This window comes from Rhipicephalus microplus, chromosome 6, assembly GCF_043290135.1.
Source record: "Rhipicephalus microplus isolate Deutch F79 chromosome 6, USDA_Rmic, whole genome shotgun sequence".
In the NCBI taxonomy this organism is placed as follows: Eukaryota; Metazoa; Arthropoda; class Arachnida; order Ixodida; family Ixodidae; genus Rhipicephalus; species Rhipicephalus microplus.
Genome location: NC_134705.1, coordinates 149527293 through 149550182, shown reverse-complemented (window position 1 = coordinate 149550182; position 22890 = coordinate 149527293). Strand labels below are relative to the sequence as shown.

The 22890-nt window shown below is 42.6% G+C and overlaps 1 protein-coding gene across 2 annotated transcripts in view; it reads right to left on the bottom strand.

The window, feature by feature from the left end:
- Window positions 1-9123: 9123 nt before the first annotated feature.
- The window catches only part of LOC119184699 (uncharacterized), a 29072-nt gene continuing 15305 nt past the window's right edge, over window positions 9124-22890 (bottom strand). For both annotated transcript variants that reach the window (XM_075866872.1, XM_075866873.1), the window contains exons 4-9: window positions 22426-22470; window positions 20710-20751; window positions 18593-18622; window positions 14261-14356; window positions 11662-11742; window positions 9124-9244 (exon numbers count right to left, since the gene is read on the bottom strand). In XM_075866872.1, coding sequence (XP_075722987.1) covers window positions 9186-9244; window positions 11662-11742; window positions 14261-14356; window positions 18593-18622; window positions 20710-20751; window positions 22426-22470 — 353 coding nt within the window. In that variant the 3' untranslated portion in view covers window positions 9124-9185. The remainder of the gene's footprint in view (window positions 9245-11661; window positions 11743-14260; window positions 14357-18592; window positions 18623-20709; window positions 20752-22425; window positions 22471-22890) is intronic.

Here is a 22890-nt window from a genome sequence, read left to right as displayed (position 1 = left end):
AGTTCAAAGTTGAAAGTCGTGTGGCCACGGTGCGCTGAATCTAATTCAAAAGACACCTGTGGTGTCACCGTGTTACGATGTCTAAAGTGCCCCAGCGCTCATGAAGCCTCATCCAAAGATCGCATGCGAAACGAGCACGCGGTACTCAAGCGCATGGTGCGGGACAACTCAACGCACACGGAAGGTGCCACTACACATCGCCGACGATGGCATCGAGGCTGAAGACCATCACGACAAGACTGCTCTACTGATAGAGAGATGCCATCCTCTATTAAAGTGGCTTACCAACAAACACCGAACTCAATGGAGACGGATACTGCGAAACAGAAGACAGGGACAGGAGTCACACCTTGCGTACAGTGGCCCTCACTTTCATGAGGTATACATCTTTCGAAGTAGCATCAAATCCCGCCGCCCTCGCACACCCCTCGAACCAGTGATGCGATGAATGAAGATCAAGTGATAAGCTTGCTGCAATCGCTCATGAGTGCCATGCGTGTGCTACTGAGCAATACGAAGTCTCCGTCTGCGCAGACTGCACTGCAAATGCTGGACAACCTGAGTCCGCTGCTTGCAGCTCAAGGATAAAACCACGGCGAGCAAGGCACCGTCGTTTCGTGTCGAAGTCAAGAATGCATCTGTCTTTCAGCGGAACGCCTGAGGTCTTAAGTCACACTTGTCTGACTTAGAGAATTTGTATTTGTCAACTGTTTTTCCATTATTGTGAAATGCGAACCCAATCTTCCTGCTTCAAACTGTCTGAATAAGAGTGCTTTATGTCTTCCAATTACAGAGACTGCAGCAAGGTTATTATATTCATGCACCGTGACCTCACTTACGTTTACTACACAGGCTCATCTGATGATGAGAATCAATACGTGTGCCTTAGTGTGAAGAATGCTGAGGTTACATTCCCGATTCTTGGAGCTCCCATATCTCCATCAAGCCGCCTCGATTGCGAATGCTTACACGGTATTCTGGCGTCGACTCCAAGCCCATGGGAGATCACCGGTGACTTTAATATCCGCCATTTTCTAGGAAGAAACTCCAGGGTCAACTCTAGAAAACAAAATTTTGTGTCCTCTGCTTTGGAATATGAACTCTGCAGTTGTAATGATAGAACCTGTACATATTCACGTTTTTTTTTTTATTTTTCTATAAGGTCAAATGAAGCGTTCGTCAGCAGTGGTATATTTTCCCAAAAGTAGTTCCAATAATCATGTTCGTACGTGAGCAACTCCCCTAAATGTCGACATTATCAAAATCACATACCATACCGGATTCTTACGTGTCAGGAAGAACAGGTGTTATTATTCCATTCACCCTAGTTTGACAACTTCTATTACGTTATAGTGGACAACCCGAATAGTAAGCAACTGCTGAGTTCTGTTGCATGGTGTTGTTAACCACAGCTCCACCAAAACGTTATAGAGGAGAGTGGGGGAAATGTTTTAAATTACAACAGACATCTCTGCATGACATATGCACAGAAAAAGAAAAGCAGATAAATGTAAAATGTCAACAGCACTAGCACTATTGTTATATTCGTCTAGCAAACTACTTAGAAGTTTAAAATTCGAATACTAATTTTGTGCACTGTCCCCCATCGTATGGTGCATTTGAAACCGTATAGTTTGGTTCGCTTTTCATTTATTTCGGGAATATTGCTCACACAACTTCACTTGTGCCTAAGCAGCTTTGTGACGATTGTTCTTGTTGTACCATATGGTACGGCCTGGTAATTGATTCAGCACTCCGAGAAAACTGAGTGCTTTTTGTAGTCGTTGAAGTTTTCATCGTTCAAGTCATACGGACAATTTTATTAGCAGTCTGTTAGAACGCACACGAAGCTCCATTTTTTTACTAGTTAGCGTTAGGCAATGTCTCACTAGTTCGTCAGTACTCACCGGATCAGGCACAAAAGGCTGACGCTACTTTAGACAGCCCATGTTCAAATGTATTCTCGTAACCTTATCTGCTTCATTGTTATTTTTCAATGTGGCGTAACCCTTCTTGCGAGCTACATCTGTCAATGTTGATATTCAGACATCATCACTGAGAAATTGCATGTGTTATTTTTTTAAACTGAGTAAATAGAAAACAACTGCATGATATATATATATATATATATATATATATATATATATATATATATATATATATATATATATATATATATTTATTTATTTATTTATTTATTTATTTATATATATATATAAGGAACACAAGTGTATACAAACATAATGAGATCTAACAGACAATAATGCCAAGGAATATATAGGGGGAAATTATCAGATCGCATTGTACGGTAAACGGGAACAAATAAAAGTGGGTGAAAAGGTAACTTGCCGTGAGCAGGAACCTAACATTCGTTATTCGAAGGTGGCATATAAAGCATTCTATTATATATGACTAGGCAAATGATTGTTCAACGAAATTCAAGCCCATTGAAAGAAACATAAAAATAGCTTCACCGCAGTAGTCTTGCTCTTCCTCACGCTTTTCAGGTTTTGTTTTTTATTTCTGTACACTTCTACTTCTTCGCCATTTTAGCTCTCACTTTTTTTACTCTAGGTTTACTTTCTTCGTTTTTTTTATTTCTCTGTATTTTCCCTCTTCAAATGTGATCTTTTCTTTTTGTTGATTTTCAGGCATTTTTGCTGTTTTTTTCTTGTTTCATGCTTTTTTCTTTTTTTCTCCTCCTCAATGTCACCTATTTCTCGCATCCCCTCGCTATATTTTACGACGCAAAGCTATACCATGCTTTTAGTGAACGGAGTGGCAACGAAACTGATTTTTGCATTGTAGGCTTGTGGGTTCGAATGCCAGCTTGCGGATAATGACGATATATTGGTAGTGTCATTAACCAAAAACACTTGTCCTTTTCTATATGCGTATATATTTAACAGCCGCGAACACTGATTGCTCTATTATTCGTATCTTTACCTTGCGGTGTACCGAAATTTGTATTGTAGTGTAAAAAGGTTTTGCAAACGTGGCTATGTATTTATGGCATTAGCCACCCTAGAAATCTGAATTGTCAAACCCTTTCTTCGACGCGGATGTGGCACGTACCGGAATTTCATGGCGCACGGTATGCGGGTATGTACCGCAGGTTATCGACAATTCGCATCTAGCCAGGAAAGTCCACACCACGCATACGTATTTTAAGAAATATTCCAGCTTCAAGTAAGCCGGACGTCAGCAGCGTTGGGCGAACTGATGCAAAAAATGCCAGAACAGCAGAAGCAAGCGAACCAAAAAGTTCTGCGCAGCAGTGAGGCATGCTACTACAGTAGCACAGCAGCGGTTAAAAATGCTTTGGAAAAAAAAATCACCACCCGAGCACTCCGTACAAACGGTTAACCAGCAAAAGCTGAAGTATTCGGCTCCTGTGTTTAGCAGTGGGTTCAGCGATGCAGACACAGCACTGGAGGGTTTCACTGTTATTGGTTACACGTTCGTGCTTCATAATGAGTTTAGACACACGTTTGTCTTGGGTTTACCACAGTGTTTATTTCCCATGACGCACATTGTGTCTCGCATGATTCCGGTCATAGATGAGTGTAATGAGCGGGTAGATGCATTTCGCAATGCGTTAATCACAATGGCTGTTCTTGAACAACAGGCGGTCACAGACGTCGCAGCCAAAGCCAAAGCACACAGCTGGAAAAACTTTCACCGAAAAACAGGCGTTCGCCCCGGCGAACGCTTCTCCACAGTCGTCCCATTGAAGCCGTAGCCCCTTGTTGTATCAACCGCTTGACATCACGAGCTAACTCATAAAACAGTCAATCGCGCACGTGTTTGTGGGATAACATTGTGAACGACGCAACTGATAAAACAGCCAACAGAGACCGCTTGTGACACCGCTGCCGGACGATCTGTTTTTTTCCTAGCCACGTACAGCTTTTTCTGACGCAGGCGTAAGGTCAATGAAACGTTCATATTGCTTTCACTGGTGGCTGTGGTATTTTCCAAACAATAAAAAAATAAATATGAGCTCATAAGCTACAAGCGTCTTGTACACGGATGACGTGAATTGTGGTTCAAGAGTGATGGCTATGCTTTTGTAGCTGTCTAGTCAACACAAAATTGCTGTTCTTATGCCTGAAGCGCACGCTGCAATGCACGTGCGCCTCGACAAGGCGTTGGGGCTCGTGCACGCATGTGTAGCTCCCGATCGGAGTGGTTTTTATGTCTTGTAGTTTCATCAATTGTGTGCTTTAAAGTTGCAGAGAACACGAAAGCCCGAAACATATGCAGCATTTCTGCCAGCGTTTTCCCGCCACCGCTTCCCTCGGCGTCAAGGCGCCAACGCCGCCAGAGAGGGTGGCAAACCATATGAGGAGCGCCAAGGCCAGCGTCAGCTCAGCGTCGCAGATTGTGTGGAAAAGAATGAACCCAAGACCTCGCAAAGCAGTCTGCAGTGTCCGTCAGTGCAGCAACAAGAAATATTCCTCAGAACTGGTTTTATGTCTCATTTGCAAATTTCAGTTCTGAGGTGAGAAAAATGAATCACAATACCACCGAAAGATTTTTTTGCGTCTAGCACCAGCTGTTCAGAATAGGAAGAACCGGAAACTCGCAATATACGGCCCCTCAGCCTGGAAGTTCTTGTACATCTTTGAGGCCACGTATTCAGCCAATACACTCAGGCCTGCTAACCCTACCAATGGACTTGAGTATGGCACTCGAAAATGGTTCAAAGAAATCCCGAGCTCTTCTGTCAAAGCTTCTGAGGAACAAGCTTAGTCGAACACAAGCATCAGTTCAGAATTTTCGGGTCACACAGAGCACGGCAACGACTTTATAGATCTGAGGCGGGTGGCAGCCATTTTGACAGCCGCAAACTATGCTGTTACGTAGTGGAACTCGCTGGCAGCCGTGCGCTGATTGGTTCTCCATTCGTCGATTTGCTTCCGGCGTCAGCGCCAGCGCTGCAGATATCTGAATTTTCTGAATCGTCCAAAAGTGGACGTTTCGGCCACAGTCACCGGCAGCGTCGGCGCCTCGCTGCAGGTGACTTCGCTTGCTGCATTGGCCGCGCTGGCGAAAGAACGCGCTGCTCGTACTTAAGTAACTATTATGACAGTTGTCCGGAGGATTGATTGATTAGTGGGGTTTAACGTCCCAAAACCACCATTTGATTATGAGAGACACCGTAGTGGAGGGCTCCGGAAATTTTGACCACCTGGGGTTCTTTAACGTGCACCCAAATCTGAGTACACGGGCCTACAACATTTCCGCCTCCATCGGAAATGCAGCCGCCGCAGGCGGGAATCGAACCCGCGACCTGCGGGTCAGCAGCCGAGTACCTTAGCCACTAGACCTCCGTGGCGGGGCTGTCCGGAGGAAGCAACAAGAGGAAGAAGGCAGGGTGGTTAACCAGAAAGACATCCAGTTGGCTACCTTACAATGGGGGATTACGGAAGGGGACAAGAAAGATGAGAAAGAGAGAAGAGAGAGAAAAGAAAAAAGGGGAGAGAAAGACAGTAATTTCACTGCACTGTGTAGAACTCTACCACATTTCTGAGGCGTTCACACAAGCCTGTGTTTTTCAGGAAACACAGCAGGGCTTACACTGCCTTTTGGGCTGTTGAGGCATGTGGACGTTGCTGTAATAGCACCTGCACAGAAAGAGGCCGATCATCCAGTCGCCGCAGTGCGTTGGTAAATACTTGTCTATCTGAGGCAAATCGAGGACAGTGGCACAGCAGGTGTTTGATATTTTCGTCGGCGCCGCAAACATAGCACGCCGCACTGTCAGTAATTCTGATTGACGTGGTATAAGCTTTCGTGAATGCAAATCCCAGCCAAAGGCTATAGAGAGGCCAAGCTTCACGTCGATGTAGGCCGGGTGGAGGCCGGAGTTGTAGTGAAAGGTCAAGCTCATGCAGTCTTGTACGTCGTATGCTTGGTGCGCTCCATTCAGTCAGTGTGAGACTGCGGGCCAGTTGCCTCGCCGCCTCCGCTCTTGAAAGCGGAATAGGAACGCTGTTCGCTTCTTCATGTGACGTACGAGCAGCATAATCTGCAGAATCATTTCTACCTATGCCACAATGCCCAGGTAACCACTGAAAGACGATGTCGTGGCCTTTTTGTATTAAAAGGTGGTGAAGTTTCACGGTTTTGTAGGTTAACTGTTCGTGGCATCTGTGTCGGAGAATTGATAGCAGGCACTGTAACGCTTGTTTCGAATCGGAAAACACGGCCCATTTACCTGGTCTTTCTTCCGAATTGATGAGTTCTAGTGCACTGCGCAGAGCCTCGAGTTCTGCTGTCGTTGACGTTGTCACATGTGAAGTCTTGGAACACCGAGTTATCCCTTGTAATGGTATAACCACTGCTCCACCTGAACTAGACGGCGTAATTGAGCCATCCGTGTAAGTGTGCACGTCGTTACTGTAGTTTTGTTCCAGCAGGAATAGACTCAGATGTTTCAGGGCAGATGGCGGTAAGTCCGATTTTCTCCTCATTCCTGGAATCACTAGGTGAACTCGTTGCCAGCTCAAGCTCCAAGGGGGGAGCAGTGGCTTTGATGCAGGTGCGTACGTATCAGTAAACGATGAACGATGCTTGTAGACTGTAGCGCCGTAGGTCGTGCGGGGCCATTCAGCGACTAAACTCGCCAGGTGGCGAGAAAAGACCCTGGAATAATGCCTGAGGTGCATGCGCATTGTCTCGGTAATAATATGCGTCTTTTTTGAGTGATCTCGAGGGATGGCAATGGTTTCAGCCGTTGAAGCACTGCGGGGTAGTTCAAGGCATATCTTAAGTGCTTGGGCTTGAATGCTCTTAATTGCGCGCAGGTTGATCTTGCCGGTGTTAGATATTGCAGGTAAGCTGTACCGTAAGAATCCGATAAACAGCACTCTGTACAGTTGTAGCATGGATGATATGGGCACTCCCCAATTCTTTCCTGCAAGGAATTTGCGCATGTGGTATGTTGCGATCAGCCGCTTGTTCACATAGTTCACGTGTGGAGTCCACGACAGGTTTCTCTCTATTATGACTCCCAAGAACCTGTGGCGTCTCCTGAACGATATGCATTCTTCATTAATCGATATGCTGCAAGCAGACATTGGTTTCCGCGTGAATGCTACCACTGCACATTTTCCGCAGGACTCCTCGAGGCCTTGTTTACGAAGGTAGCATGACGTCGTTGTAGCAGCCTTCTGAAGGCGGGCGCGAAGCTGAGGCCTTGTCACACCTGATGTCCAAATGCAGATGTCATCAGCGTAGACAGAAAGTTCTACAGTGCTAGGTAGCTGCTAGACTAGTCCAATGAGAGTTAGATTGAAAAGTATAGGGCTTAGCACTCCTCCCTGAGGAACTCCTCGGCTGCTGTATTAATCAGGTGTTGGGCCATTCACTGTCATCACGTAAAATGATCTCAGCTGTGAGTAGCTGTACACCCACATCTATATCTTGCCAGCAAGACCTACTGTTTCCAAAGCACTAACGATGGCTTCATGGGTGACAATGCCGTAAGCCCCCTTAACGTCTAGGAACAGGGCGGCGCACAGTCTCTTACAGGCTTTCTGGTGTTGAACATATGTCAACAGATTAACAACGTTGTCGATGAACGAATGGCCGCGCCGGAATCCGGTCATGTATACTGGATAGATTTTGTAGAGCTCTAAATACCACTCCATTTGTGTTAGAATCTTTCGTTCCATTGTTTTTCCCACAGAACTGGCAAGCGCGATAGGACGAGGAGATTTACCAGCCTTTATAAGTGGAATGAGGCGACTTGACTTCCATGCCTGGGGAACCGTACCAATCTGCCAGAAGTCGTTGTATTGGCGTAAGAGTGCCTTCCGAGCTTCGTCTCCAAGATTACAAAGACACGATAAATAATGCCAGTTGTTAGTTCGCACTCATGCTTTGTATACCGTGCGTTCTTCTTTGTGATTCACCAGAGTGCTTTAAGCGTCAAGCTGGGGCAGTTGTTAGCTCACGCTCGTTCTCTGTATGCTCTTTTCGTGGATCCATGCTGTTTGAAGAACGTGCTGCAAGTTTCGATTAGCTTGTTCTTATTCTTGCAGCATTACGATTCCTTGCTATGACATTCATTCCTTCAAACTTGGTGCGAAACAATGCACATAAACCCCCAAGTACCTCTTTGAAGGCACGTTTCGCTTTCTTTCTGTACTGAATATTATGACAGAAAGATCAGTCGTGTGTTTTGCCTCAGCAGTGCCATTACCTTGCAAATGTGCAGCCAGCTGAAAGCTTGTACGCATCATGACTACATTCTTTTTACTTCGTATTTGACCGGCTATACGCGCAAGGACTACCACCACAACTAAGCACCACGTCGTTCCACAATAAGTGCTCGAAAGCGCAAAATCAAATCCCAAGAATGTACGCCCACTCGAAAAATAATGATTGATGCTGAACCTCACTCAATTGAGGTTTCTGGTTTTTCGATAAGACAAGAGGAGTGTAGATACGTCTAGTGTGTGCTTTTTGCAGAGAACCCTTGAACTCTCGTGCTTACGTTTTATATTTCTATGTTGTACCTGCGCTGAAAATTTATCGCATCAATGTCGCATGCTGTGAAGCTGGCAGGGAATCATAATCGGAGCCACACACAATAGTAACTTCACCTCTTTTTGCCAATGTCACCTAGTGTGCCAGGAAAGGCAACAACGTTTATTGTTGCGATACACTACCGACATAGACAGCAAGATTCTCGCAATCGATTGAACCATCCGGCCGACCATTCCAACGTATCGTCATGGACATACTGGCGTCTCTTTTGATATCACGTATGAAGGATAAAGTGATGTGTTGAACACTGTGGTCTTTGAGTGCACCACCCACTATATTAGAACAAAAGCACCACTGAGTGGTACGGCTGACTATGTAGCAAGTGTCTTGTAAAAAAAAAAAGTTGCTCTGCTGCAAACGGGCAACTCCAGAAGGGTATCTCAATTACTCAGGAGCTAACTGAAGCCATTATGTGCTCCAGCTAGATGTTGTAGCGAGTGCAAAATACTCCCTTACCAATAAAACGAGCAACAGATAAAGCAGCCTTGGTAATAAAAATTTTTACACGTGGTTTTCCTATAATTTTTTTGGCATTACACATCACGTCTGGGACCAATCGTGCAATCATTGTTCAACTTTTTATTTTCTCACAAAATCAAAACATTGTTCTTGCGATGAGAAAATACTTATTTAGCTATTGGTTTGCAGCAAGTGGGCTTGGGGCGTTTAAATGGAGGATCGGCAACTGCAAAAGAATTCAAGTAGGAATCAGCTATAAAAATATGAGACCCATAAAAAGTTGAGCGTAGTCTAGCTCGTTCGATGTGTTAGAAGAAAAGAAAGAAAAGTTTTTAAGCTCATCTTGTGAAACAACACACCATTCACAATCGTGCATCTCTAACTCTTACCGTGTCTTTAGACAACATGCTGTTTTTCCACTACCACTCACTATAGCGGCAGGCGCTAAGCGCTGTTGCTATGTTAGCGCTCAAATAAACAATTCTGAGGCCCAGCAGATGTACACATTTTAAACTGACATTCGGAACTACTGTAATCAGTAAGGCCATTTCTTAGTGAGTTGGAATCTACGCACATGAAATTGTTAATGCTTCAGTGTCTCGGTCACTTGTAGCATGTGATGTCATTTCGCTATCTTAAGCCACGTGAATTGCACCACTGCGTATTCTTGATATCAACCTGACCTTTGAATACACTTACTGAAGAAGTTTTGAGTTGTAAGATAAAAATATCATTGGTTCGTGGTTGTTAACAGAGTACGCGTATAGTACGTATTTATGTTGCATTTAGCAAATTTAGGACATCTGTAATGGTGCGTTGTAACAGTGCTGGTGCCAAGAAATAGAGTGAGAGGGGGTTAGAGAAGAAATAAAAATGACCCATCATTTTTTATAATAAATAAAGGAACGTGGCAGAAGCCTGCGTTCTATATAGGAACACCAGAGTTTTCCGTGAAAGTCACGTTCCTCAGAACTCGTACTAAAGTGGCCAGTGGAGGAAGACAGTAAAGGGCACGCGAAAGCAGCAGAAGACACAGGGGATACAATGACGCTTGGGGTGGCACTTATAGATGCGGGGCGTCGGCGATGGTTTAAACAACAGCATGTGTGAATCTCAGCGTCACTACTGGTCCATCGCATCTGCTGTACAGCAACGCCAGTTTGAGAGAGGAGCGTTATTATTCTTCCTGCTGTACCTTGACTTTCTAAAAGGCGTGTTAGTAGCCTTTTCTGTTTTACCTGGCTAGATATTTTGTTTCACCCGTATAAAAATTTTCCCTCCCGATGAGAACACATGTGTAGAAAGAAATGTTTTCTGCAGACCTCTTTTCTGATAAACTATAATGTGGTGGTACACATAAATTTATTTTGAAGTATGAGTGATGGTCCTGCTTCTCTAATAAATAGTAAATATGTCTCATGGGAATATTTCGGGCTGGAAATTTTCCCACTGATACAGCCAAAGAGCAGCCACGGGCCAAGGAGAGTCCTTGCAGAGCCATTGCACTTGGCACAACGGCATGAACTGTCAGACAGGATTGTGTGCTTTTATTTTATATAAAAATATTGGCTCTACAGGTGGCTTCGGCCACCTGGAGGGCCGATAAGCACATCTAATGTTTCTCTGGTATCAACTGGTCGTTGTATTCGCTAAACCAAAAGCACAGGACAAGTCAGTCTTCTTTTTGCAGTCAACTAACGAATCAGGCTTCATGAAAATTGGTTTCTATTCCAATGCCGAGGTTTCGCGATACCGCCTTTCTACTAAAATAAATGAAAATCAAACGTTTTACTTAAATTTTACGACGCCATGTCATTGGGATGTCCTCCTATAACCAACCGCATGCAAAAGCGTGTTAGACACGTATGAGCTGGCTTTAAAATGGTCAGTCTAGTGCATCGCTATTCCTTCTTTGGGGTCTACATTGGCTGTTCTACTTCTTCTGCGTTTTCTTCGTCTTTTACAAAGCAACAGTGCCGATTGATGACGGATGGTGGTGCCATTGTATCACGTTATCATTTCAGGTTATGTTGACTATTCATATCTCAGTAGGTTTGATGTCATTGTGGCACTATAACATAACGCCCTATTAACATGGCTGTGCACATTACAGTATTACATAATTTGTGACTTTGAACACGATACATTTGTACCGCTGTTGAGCTTGTACCACTGCCACCCAAAGATCCCCTTAAACCACTGCGTTAATCGTTAAGTTTGGAGTGACGGCCGGAAGCGCAACACATCAGTGGGTCATACTGAACCTACCACACTTAAAATAAAATAGCACGTTGGGTTTATCGCTATGCTTTCATGTGTCATTCTTACTGGAGAAACTATGAGACATCACAGCAGAGGCAAGAAAGGTACACTATAGGCTTCGCTTTTCTTTGTTTTGTACAATGTGAATGATGTGAAGCATATGAAACATGGTATACGGAAATCATAACAGTGCCTCAGTCACTTCTTATTCTCGGTCTACAATAAAGCACGTATCAATGCAAATTGCCTACTCACTTCCAGTCTTAAAAGCATGCTGCTTGCTACCGAGTAACGCTGTAGCACATTGCACTGCTTCTCAGAGCAAGTGAATTAATTGTGCCACTTACTTTTCACCAAAATAATTTTAGAACAATTACTTACCGCACCAGCACATGCATTGGTTGCAAGCGTGAATGCACTCATAAGGACCAAACGGCATAGTACAACCAGCCGTGGCTTTTACTAGAAAAAAAATAATGTACTGTCAAGATCATTTAGGTATAAGGTGGAGTTTTTTTTTCTATCAGCAAAGCTGAACTAGTATTCTACATGTGACGAATTTTGCGTATTTCCTGGATCCATGGAGTGGGCCACCGTTATATACTTTGTGTAGAGCTTGAGATATTCTACCTATGGCGATGATGGCCTGCAATTTTAACGCTTTGCTATATGCGTTGCAATCAAAATCTTCAAAAACCCGGGGTGGAATGAACAGGTTGCTCAATAAAGAAACGTTTGTGAAATCACCGCAACTACGTTGAAATCATTGGTCGTGTGAGGAACATGAATTGCTTTACAGTTGGCGTCTTCGAAAACACCATGCCACTGTTTGAGGTTGTTTGGGATATACGATACAAATAAATGCAAAGTTGAAGATGTGTCATTATACACCGTGAGATTGTGTTCGCAATCAAATTTCAAAATATCACTGATCGCATCACTGAAAAGGTAGACGGCAAAGAGCACCTACAGATGAAAGAGATTGTTCTTCAATCGCGGCTTCAAATGGCCTAAGACGAAACCAGTCAAGAACAAAATGCACACTGTGAAGAGTGAACGGAAGAGAAGTACTGTACAGCTTTTGTTTTAAGCTTTAGTGTAAATTTTTTTCATATTTTCAGTCAAATTTTATTGAAAAAATTCCAGAAACGTGAGACTAGTTAAACTACCTTACCCCAAAGGCTTTAGTTCAACGTCAAAGGCTATCAGGTAAAGTTTCAGCAAACCCAGCCGTATGGCGCCAAGAGAAGGAGACAGAGCTCCACAAGAATCACTTGATGGGAACGTCTAAAACAGGGATATGAGTAACACTGAAGTAACTTTCGTTCTCCTCTGACAATTTTCCAAAGCAAAATAAGCGCAATCTAGTTTTAGAGGCGTAAAACGCTAGTGGCGTTCTTTTCAAGGTCGAACAACCAATAAAGTTGCTCACTTTATGGAGCATTTTCCTAATGTCAGTTCAGGTGTTATGCCTATGACAAATCTTGGCAAAGAATACATGACTGCCGCTCGAAATAGTAATGACTCGTCAGGCTGCAGTCACGAAACCAGGTCAAGGCTTGCACAAAGCAGGCATGATTATAACGGTCTCATCTATCGCACTAGTTGAGAAAGAGGGGACGCTAGATTATTGCAGACTCGCATCAAATAAAATGCGTTACTATGGTGCTAATTGACTCACCTCAATAGCTATACAAAAGCTAGAATGGTTATTGGTAAGCTGTTTGTTTAGGCTGTCGCAGTGTGTTGGGCGCAACACCATCGTGTCCTCTTTTTTCATCTCTGTTTGTTGCACAGCCTTTTACTTCTTTTACAAAAAAAAACAAATTTTCCTTTACAATGAACAGTGTGGCCAATCCGGTTGCGGGTATGAGTCAGTTTCCCTCAGGTGACAAAACACAATAGGTATACAATTAAGCTTCACGTTCAATCCTTTAAGGGTTCAACGCGGTATCAATATGTTGTCCCTGGTGCGTATATTTCGAGTACGTAGTGTATACTGCTTATCGTATACTGTTACTTGAAAAGTAAAGTTTGAATTGCAGATCACTACAATCGATAAAGCAAAAAGTGGCTTGTGTCAGTGAAGCTTTCGCATATGGCTGAATTCTGTGAATTAGGTAGCATGCATTCAATGACGAGCCACTACTCGTGTGAAATTTTTTTTATCTTCCTATGCACCCACTACGCGGTCTTGAGGAAATACGCGCGCAGTAACGAGTGTGCTTTTTGTTATAGGTGGTCGGCTTTTGACCACGAAGTTGGTTTAATGACCACATGTTCTGTCGCCCCCGCGCAGCTTACGTTTGAGCCAAGTAATATTACTGCAATATTACATGGTGTAGTGTGAAGCCGGTATACATGATGTGTCTTTTTGTATAGCGCGAACGTCTTTTCACTGCATTTCAAAGCGGAGGCAGTTGACTGACTGACCGACCAACTGACTGAATCTATTTGGTCCTTAGAAGGTGATGACCCCATAAGAGGTCCGGTCTACTAGACGGCCATGTAATTAGCCCTCTGGATGGCCCGAAGTTGGTCAACTGTATTTCCAAGCAGAGCCATGGCTCTGTGCAAGAAAACCTGCTTGCCACGCAAGTAATTTTGGTTAGACGCGGCGGTCTTTAAATTATCTGATCTATTTGCATATTTCTTTATTTTTTCGGTCACGCGCAAGATAATGATTTTGCGCTCACAACAAACTGCATCTCCGCTGAGGCCGACGACAACGCCGGAATTTCTGCGACACAAGTTCTTTAACACTACCGCGTTAAAACAAAGCATTATTATATCCAGTCGTTCATTGCAATATATGCAGCGAATGCTTCTTCAAAGCGTTACCCATAGAAGCACTGCCTGAGCCTAATAAGTAAACCCTCTAACACTGATGTAAAATCGTGGAACAAAATAGTGGTAGAACCTTGAAAATAAAAAAAAATATAACTGTGATTTTTATTATTACTGACCACATTATTCTTACCACATTTGCAATGACATCCGTCTCCCCACTTTCTCATACTTAAGCAAGCGGGCCTTTGTCCGCATGGGCAGGATGGCTTCTGGCAGACCGAGAATTCTGAAAAGGGAGACAATGCAAAAATTAACTCAAAACGGCTTCTTTGATTGAGTGAAATTATCACCCTAAAAATGATACATGATATGCGGTAGCATTATTCTTGGGTAATTAAATTTGAAATAAGCAATAGCGAGAAAACAGTTACAATAGTTGCCGACTACTAAAAAAAATGATAGCATAATCAAGCAGTGAAGGATGATTAGTGGGGTGAATCTTCGGAGGGTTTTATCGTTAAACCATGAATCGTGCGTCTGACCGTATGCCCATGCATCCGTCCGTCCATCTGCCTGCCTGTCTATGTGTGCGTCCGTACGACTGTCAATTCGTCCGTCCACGTGCCTGTCTGTCTGTCTGTCTGTCTGTCTGTCTGTCTGTCTGTCTGTCTGTCTGTCTGTCTGTCTGTCTGTCTGTCTGTCTGTCTGTCTGTCTGTCTGTCTGTCTGTCTGCCTGCCTGCCTGCCTGCCTGCCTGCCTGACTGCCTGCCTGCCTGCCTGTCTGTCTGTCTGTCTGTCTGTCTGTCTGTCTGTCTGTCTGCCTGTCTGTCTTTCTGTCTGTCTGTCTGTCTGTCTGTCTGTCTGTCTGTCTGTCTGTCTGTCTGTCTGTCTGTCTGTCTGTCTGTCTGTCTGTCACTCGTCACAGTAACTCGTCATTAGAACCTGTCACAGTAGAAGGACAAACCCACTGCTTTAGGAGCTTTAAAAGCCCCCGCTAAATGCGATGGAGTCTATTAACATCCCCTAGATTATCCTTGGCATGACTGTCTGTAATTATATAATGTCTAACAAAGAAGCGAACCCTTCAATCTGCCCCGCCGCGGTGGTCTAGTGGCTAAGGTAGTCGGCTGCTGACTCGCAGGTCGAGGGATCATATCCCGGCTGTGGCGGCTGCATTTCCGATGGAGGCGGAAATGTTGTAGGCCCGTGTGCTCAGATTTGGGTGCACGTTAAAGAACCCCAGGTGGTCGAAATTCCCGGAGCCCCCCCACTATGGCGTCTATTATAATCATGTGGTGGTTTTGGGACGTTAAACCCCAAAAATCAATCAATCAATCAATCAATCAATCACTCAATCAATTAAACAATCGACCCTTGAATCTGCACATCTTTCCTTCAGTCATAGCGAGAGTGTCGTTTTGGCAGACTTGGTGCCTTCGGGTATTATACGAGGGATTATTGGTCAACTTGGCCGATCCTTCTAATGACAATCGGTATATAACACGAAAGTGAAAAGTGTCTTGACAGATATAGTAGAGCGTTTACTGAGCATTGTTTCAGCAACAGCAACAGATTTCAAAATCACGTTAGGAACACGAAGCAGCTCAAAACTTTCAGCGCACCTTTAAGCGGAAATCACGCACGGAATTAGCATGCACAAAACGAGCGCAGACTAAAATTTATCACATTTCGACACTTGAAGCGTGCTGTTCAAACAGAAAGAAATACGCGCGGAATGAGCGCACAAGTATACAGAGGACAGGAGCAAACAACTGGCACACTTCTTCCTGCATCGTTTGTCCGCAGCGTGCTTCTTTCGTAAACGTGGGTGTGCCAGTGTGTGAACTGACATTTGTCCTCTCCCGAATTAGGTGCCTGTCAAGCGCACGCGCAGGAGAGACCACGCTCCGTGGAGACGGTGTTTCGTGGAGGCGACGACATTTTGAGCGTACCGAACACTTTACAGAACGCGAGCCTGTCGCGTGGCACCTCGCCACTGATCAAGAAAACGCGCTAATGTTGCGAAGCTCAGAGCACAGCCGAACCGCGTATGATGTATATAAATGGCTCGTATTTACATCCCAGACAACATACGTTATGTAAAAGAAAGAAGTACGCTTTGTAGCGTAGTAGTTAGTGCCGCCCGCTGAGAATCGAGAAGTTGCTCGTCTTATTGCGCGCCACAGTTGCTTGCCTTCTGATTTTTTCGCTTTGCAATTTCCTAATGTATATTTTTCAACGTCACTTCATTGACAGAAGTACGTCAGCGGAGACGTGGTGAACCCCGGCATAAAACACTTTCGTGTTAAAAATGACTATCCCACACAAGCCATCATGGCAAATGGCGGCGCTGACTGACGTTCCCCCGTGTATGACACGTATAAACCACATAAATTTTGTGGACGTGGGGATAGCCGCCGTAATAGCTTAGTTGATATAGCATCAGTGGCGTTATACGAAGGTCCCAGGTGCGGTGCTTACCTACGGCAAGTTATCTTTTGTCCACTTTTCTTTCTGCATTAACAGCAGTACTAACAACGTTCCCTCTACTTTCATTGAACCGATTGTCTGTTATATATAGTACTATTATGTCTAACAAACAAAACGAGCCGTCCAATTCACACTTCCTTCTTACTTGATATACATGACGTTTCCGCTAACTTGCGCGAATGTTAAAACAAGCATGGGCGTTATGCCGATAGAATTTGTGTATTATTAAAGGGTGTCATAGAGAACGCTTCATGATATATCCTTTAATCTGCCAAGGTCGATAATTCACAAACATTGGTTTGCGGACTTTTTTCGTGATAGCTATAGTAAAACGTCTAGAATTTTGAAGTTTTATCAATGATTTAGAAACTTTGATTTCTAATCTACCTCATGAGAACTTCATTGGCTATTTCGGGCAGCCTTTTTCGAAGTGCTCAATTTAGAAGTCAGACTGTGTTACTGATCACTTGCGGGTGGCGCTTTATGTAGCTTCAAATGTAAGTTGAACCAATTATCAAAAGTTACTTCACGTCCAGAACTTGATTTTGCAGGCTGTCGGTGATGCTTGGGGTCATTGAGTGATAGAAGGGGCGTTTAGTTTGAAAATAAAAGAAAACTAATCTAGCCCTAAAAAGGCGACTGCAAAGTGCGAATCATTTTATTGTCTCTGCGCTTCAATACAAAGTAATTTCCGCTCACTGCAATGCATTTTTGTCTTCATTGATGAGTACATTGATGAAAAAATGACACAGCACCTACGCATCAATAATTACTGCGCTCTGTCCCAAAAAATTCGCCATAGCTGCCGCTGCATCACTGCGCTACGTTTTTTATTTAAATGGTTCCTCACTACCCTCACTTAATGTTCATCAAAGACAGTGCCACAGAATTCAATTCACCACGTTGCTCCGGGCAGTCTTTGATAATTAGTTCAACGTACATTTGAGACCACAAAAAAAAAAACGTGGCTTGTGGGGCTACAGCCGTGTGGTGTGATATTGAAATTTGTCCACCCTATTAAAGAGCTCAAAAAATAACAAGAAGTCTAAGATAGCAGATGGAAGAAAATTCCGTGTTTCTCAACAAACACTGCAACTTTTGTATTTCAGAGTTTTCACCACTCTTATCAATTAGGCATTTTATTAGGTGCTAGTTGCTAATTACAAAGCTTGGAAGACAAGTAAAACTATACTGACGTGATCTTTACCATTGAGAACAATACTGCGCCCTTGGCAAACACGCAGCACCCATGTTAGATTTTTTTTAAACGTTTGGTTCAACTTCGCTCAAACACCCGGTATACTACGCCTCGTAATAAAAGTGTGTTCGAAGTTTGGCTACTTTGTCTATATTTAGTGTCATCATCACAAGCGTATCGCTTTTATAAGTCACCCATTGAATAACCAGATATTACGGTCTATTATATATGTATGTTATCTCAACCATTAAAATTCATACATTTCATGTTTTACTTTTACAGTAGTAGCCGCCCGTGACACGCTGATTCCTTGTTGGATGAAGTGTGTCATAGCTAATGGCGAAACTTTGGGGAACATTTTGCATTGGCAGTAGCTAACAGTATTGCTCATAATAATTTCCGTAGAGACACACTGTAGCAGTATTTCTTATTAAGTATTATGAATGAACCTTTGCTGGCCATGACTTCACATAGTTGACCAAACTTGTGGTTGAGTCCTACTGGGACTTCTTATGCTCTATATACATTCAAAGGCGCAACCATTATGGTGTTCTTTTTTGTTGTTTTTTTTGTTTTGCAGCGTGACAGTGGCGCAGTTGACTTCGCACTATTTTATAAGAACCTTTTGTATTGATTGCATTAATTTTTTTTTACTCCTCTGTCTTAAACCTATTTTTTTCATCACTAAAATTCACGTGGGTATCGTGTTTATTTCACTGGTGGAGGTCGTCTCTCTTCCAGAGAGTTCCATTCTTGTCTCTTGAATATACATGGTTTCATATCAAACGAGCATAATAATAATAATTGGGAATCTATAAGGAAAACTCAGCTCACCTCTTCGGTAGTAATCATTGAAGAATGGTTCTGCAAAATAAAAATTAATGTGGCAATCAACCTTATCTAAAACAGTCAGGTTGCTAATCTGAAATCTCTGAAACTTCTCTGATTGCAATAGCTCTGAAACCAAAAATACACAGCGTACACTCTCCCAAAACGCTTGAATTATTCTGCTTGAAAAATAAATGCGTGGCTGCATGGAATAAAGCTGCATGCGAAAAAAAAGGGCAAATAATATTGCTAAGGGAATACCAAATATAGGCACGTTCACTTAGCAAATGTATAAATCACGGTATTGCTCAATCGCTTCTTTTTTTTCGACTACAGAGACGTTTCCAGGAAGCGCATCATCTTGTTTATACGAGAAGCATTGATAGATTTGTTATACATCATTTTTATTGTTGCATAGGAAGAAAGCAGCTTTGCTTATAAAATTCATATGCATGTTTTATTTATATATTTTTATTTTACGAATTCAGTAATATCACAGGCAAGCGATATTGCGTTACCAACTGCAACAAGAGCAATAGAAAGCTGGAGGTAGAAGAGAGAGAAATAGCAGAGTGGCAACCGCATACCAGAGGCAGCATGGGCTGGAAAAGCGAAAGAGATGAACACACATGCTAGCGGCGGGGGAGTGGGGGTGAAGGGCACAGAAAGAAAAAAAAGTGGCTTTATGCGGTAACTAGTAACGAGCGTATCTATGCACAACAGCACTCATTGCGAAAACATTGAAGACTACTGAACTATAGGACGCAAATTGAGGCAGGCTCCTTGTGATGGTCTACGCCTATTAGCAGTGATAGAATAAACGAATTTGCAACATATTCAGTCAGTCGTACGTTCTCGTGCAAGACGTGAGAAGGAGACCACACCATTTCCAACCACGCCATGACCGTTGCTAGACGTTTATAGAAAGCGTTTTCTGTCAATAACAATTTGAACAATGAGTCAGGCATACGTAAAACAAATAAACGAAAGCAATTCCTTCTTAGAGGAATCTTGATCTTTTCTTACTTAAAGCACAATTCAGTGCGCAAAGGTTTCATCCGGATGGACAGCATATCTATACATTAGGCCGCCGATCAAATTACTTGCAAGAAAGCAAAACTACCGTTGTCTCCGTCTCACCCTGCACTGTTTATTTGCAAAGAACTTTTCCTTTCGTATAAGGCAAATGTATGGTCCTTTTCGGTGATTGGTTGCTTCATTCCACAAAGAATTTTCGCTAGTCAAAACTCTTTTCAAATACGAGTAAGCTCTGGCAAGAAAGGAATACAACGTGAAGAGTGGTGTTGAGAGCGAATTAGACGGAGCACATAATAGGTCGCTTTAAGATGCCCCGACTCTCACTGTTTCCAAAAAAGCTAGTTCCTTTTCATATTGAGGCATCGCAGCCGATATCAGGACGTCCTGCGTTCATTCGTTGTGATGTTTAGGTTCACGCAGATCTCGGCCTGACTGCTTACAGAGAAATAATACGCAGCTTTGCCACTTTGAATTATTAAGCCGTTTGACAAGGCTGCAATGTCAGCCATGTTTCTTTTGCCACGTAGTCTTTCAGACCCTCTCAAACTTTCATGACGTCCACGTACGTATGTATTGCCACGCGTATTTACTGCTTTATTTGAATGGGTGCGCTTTACACCCACAAAAATTCTTAGCAATATTGGGCGCAGATGACACGCCGCAATGTTTGAGACACTTTGCGATTGTGCAAGATCACTCTGCGAAACATACGTGCACGAAGTGTATAGACAAATTTATCAGAGAGCTGAAGCGAGATCCACTGATAAAGCTGGATTTTTCCATGCCGTATGTATTCCTCACGGGCGAAGCCTCTTCAAAATAACGTTGTCTAGAATACGCATACTTCCTCACTTTAACGCTAGTTTTCTCATGGCATCAGTATCTCTCTCGCTATATATATAATATATATATATATATATATATATATATATATATACAGCATAGGCACATTTGGGGAACGGAGCTCTCTTAGTGTTCCTTCCTGAATGTTTCCTTAAATATAGGGTAGAGCACAGCTATATTGTGAAGTGAACGCCACCGGCAATTGAAACAGCCATATGTATTCTAAATCCTTGAACTCTTACCTGGATATGTAGTGCCGCATGGCGATGGTGGCGAAGGCACTTCTGCGAATTATGAATACAAAATAAAAACCACATGTAACAGAATATTCAATATTATACTATTGTAATATTAATACCACTGGTTCGTGTCAAAATCAGTTCGTTTTACACAAGAGTAGTAAAAAAAAAGATCTTACATCTTCTGCATTCCGTCGCACGCAGAACATGTAATTTGGTTAGCAACGTGCAACACTTACACCAATTGAGCAAGCAATCACGCAGCTTCTCTTGGCTGTTTGTATGTATGTATGCAATATCGCAACATAACACTTGCTCTACCAAAACATTGGAGAAATGCCAGGGTTGCGTCTTTTAGTTTCCGTGAAATATGCAAGTTTACAGCACATTTCTTTACTGTACCTTCAGTTGCAGCATTTCCGAACAGTAGTACTAATATGTTGTGGGGTTTCACGTCCCAAAACCTCCATTTGTTTATTTGTCATATATATATATATATATATATATATATATATATATATATATTTAAGGCCGAAGATAGAAGATGAGCGCGTGCATTAAAATGAATGATTGCCATTTCAACCACGACGCATCTGTGTTTTCTAATGAACAATTAAGGAAGCAATGTAACACCGGCAACGTAACACTTGTAATTGAATGGCTCCCTTTGTGTGGTGCACACCTATTTTCAGCGTTCAGTGCCAGTTCCATTTTTGTTCAAGAACAGAAGCCATGAAGCATGAGAACTTGTTGAATCTGTGGTCATATCAAACCTGTCAGATGCTCATCCCAATAGCGTGTATTTGATGCCAACTGATAATGAAGTGTTGTATCATGCTATAACGGGAAGAACGTGCCATTTACGTGCGTTGTTGTTCAGTGACTGAGTGTCTGCTTACTTATTTGTGCATGCCCCACACAACCTATACTGCATGCATATATGTTTTTCATTTTCACTAGAAAATCTTCGTTGAAAATTGTGCGCTCGTTCTCGTGATTTTTAACGTCTCTATCGTTTGATTTTGCGCTGTTTGCTACCATGGGTTAAATACAAAATCTACAATCAATACTAAAAAAAAACACAGATGTCTGATGTCCCGCTAAGCTGCAACCAGGTGTATATTGGACAAAGAGGGCACTGGTACGATGAAATAGCACGCTAACACAACTGTACATTAAACAATAACGCGGGTGGGCATATGGCCGAGCACTGTAAGCGTTGCAGGTACCGTCCTTAATCAGCCTATATTTTTGACACCACCCTGGAATAGATGAGAGAGGAAAATAATCAAGCACTTCCACATTGTGTGCGCAGAATACGTTGGCATTAGCTGCGTGTACTTATAGCACTTCAAGTGAAAGAGATTGCCTTCTTGTCGAGATATATTTTTAAATTGTCATATTTGCGATATTCTTTTTTTTTCTAATGTAAGCATTCGTGTTTCTTCAAACTCGGTTGGTAGTTTGCGCTCGTCTGTTGTAAGTGTTTCTGTAATATTCTCGCGTTTTTTCTGCATAGCTTTTTCACTTAGTCAGCGACACCAACATTCTCACACCAAGCTCCTTCACTTTCAAGGCTATTGTCGATGTTTTAGATAAATGCCCACGCTTTGTTTTGGAAGGACGAAAGTCAGCTAGGCCCGAAATTTGGTCGGCCACGTTTTTGCTGAAAATATTGCTTCCTAATGAAATAACTTTTTTGTGCACATAAACACTTACGAGGTAATTGTGGAGGTGGTTGTGGTATTTCTTGAATAGTGTTATCTGAAAAAAAGAGGAGTAAACTAATTTTACACCAGTGTACAAAGATTTATGAACTAATGTTTTGAATTTTTTACGTTTTCATTACCGAAAATTGAGCTATTGCTTGCTTAGTTTATCCCGTTTCCAGAGTAGAATGCTCTGCAATGATGCTAGACTTTTCTTGTGAACGTAGACCAGAACCTGCCACCTACCTACTTTTTAACTCTTTATTTTAGGAGTAACCTCTCAAGACCACATATCTGTCGTAGATGACATTAGTTTTCCCGTGTTCTTAGATTTAGTTGCACAAGAAGAAACCCACGTGGATAGTCACATGTACTGTTTTATTTGAAGAAATAAAAGGTATTATCATTATTATTCTTATATTATTGTTATTATTATTATTATTATTATTATTATTATTATTATTATTATTATTAT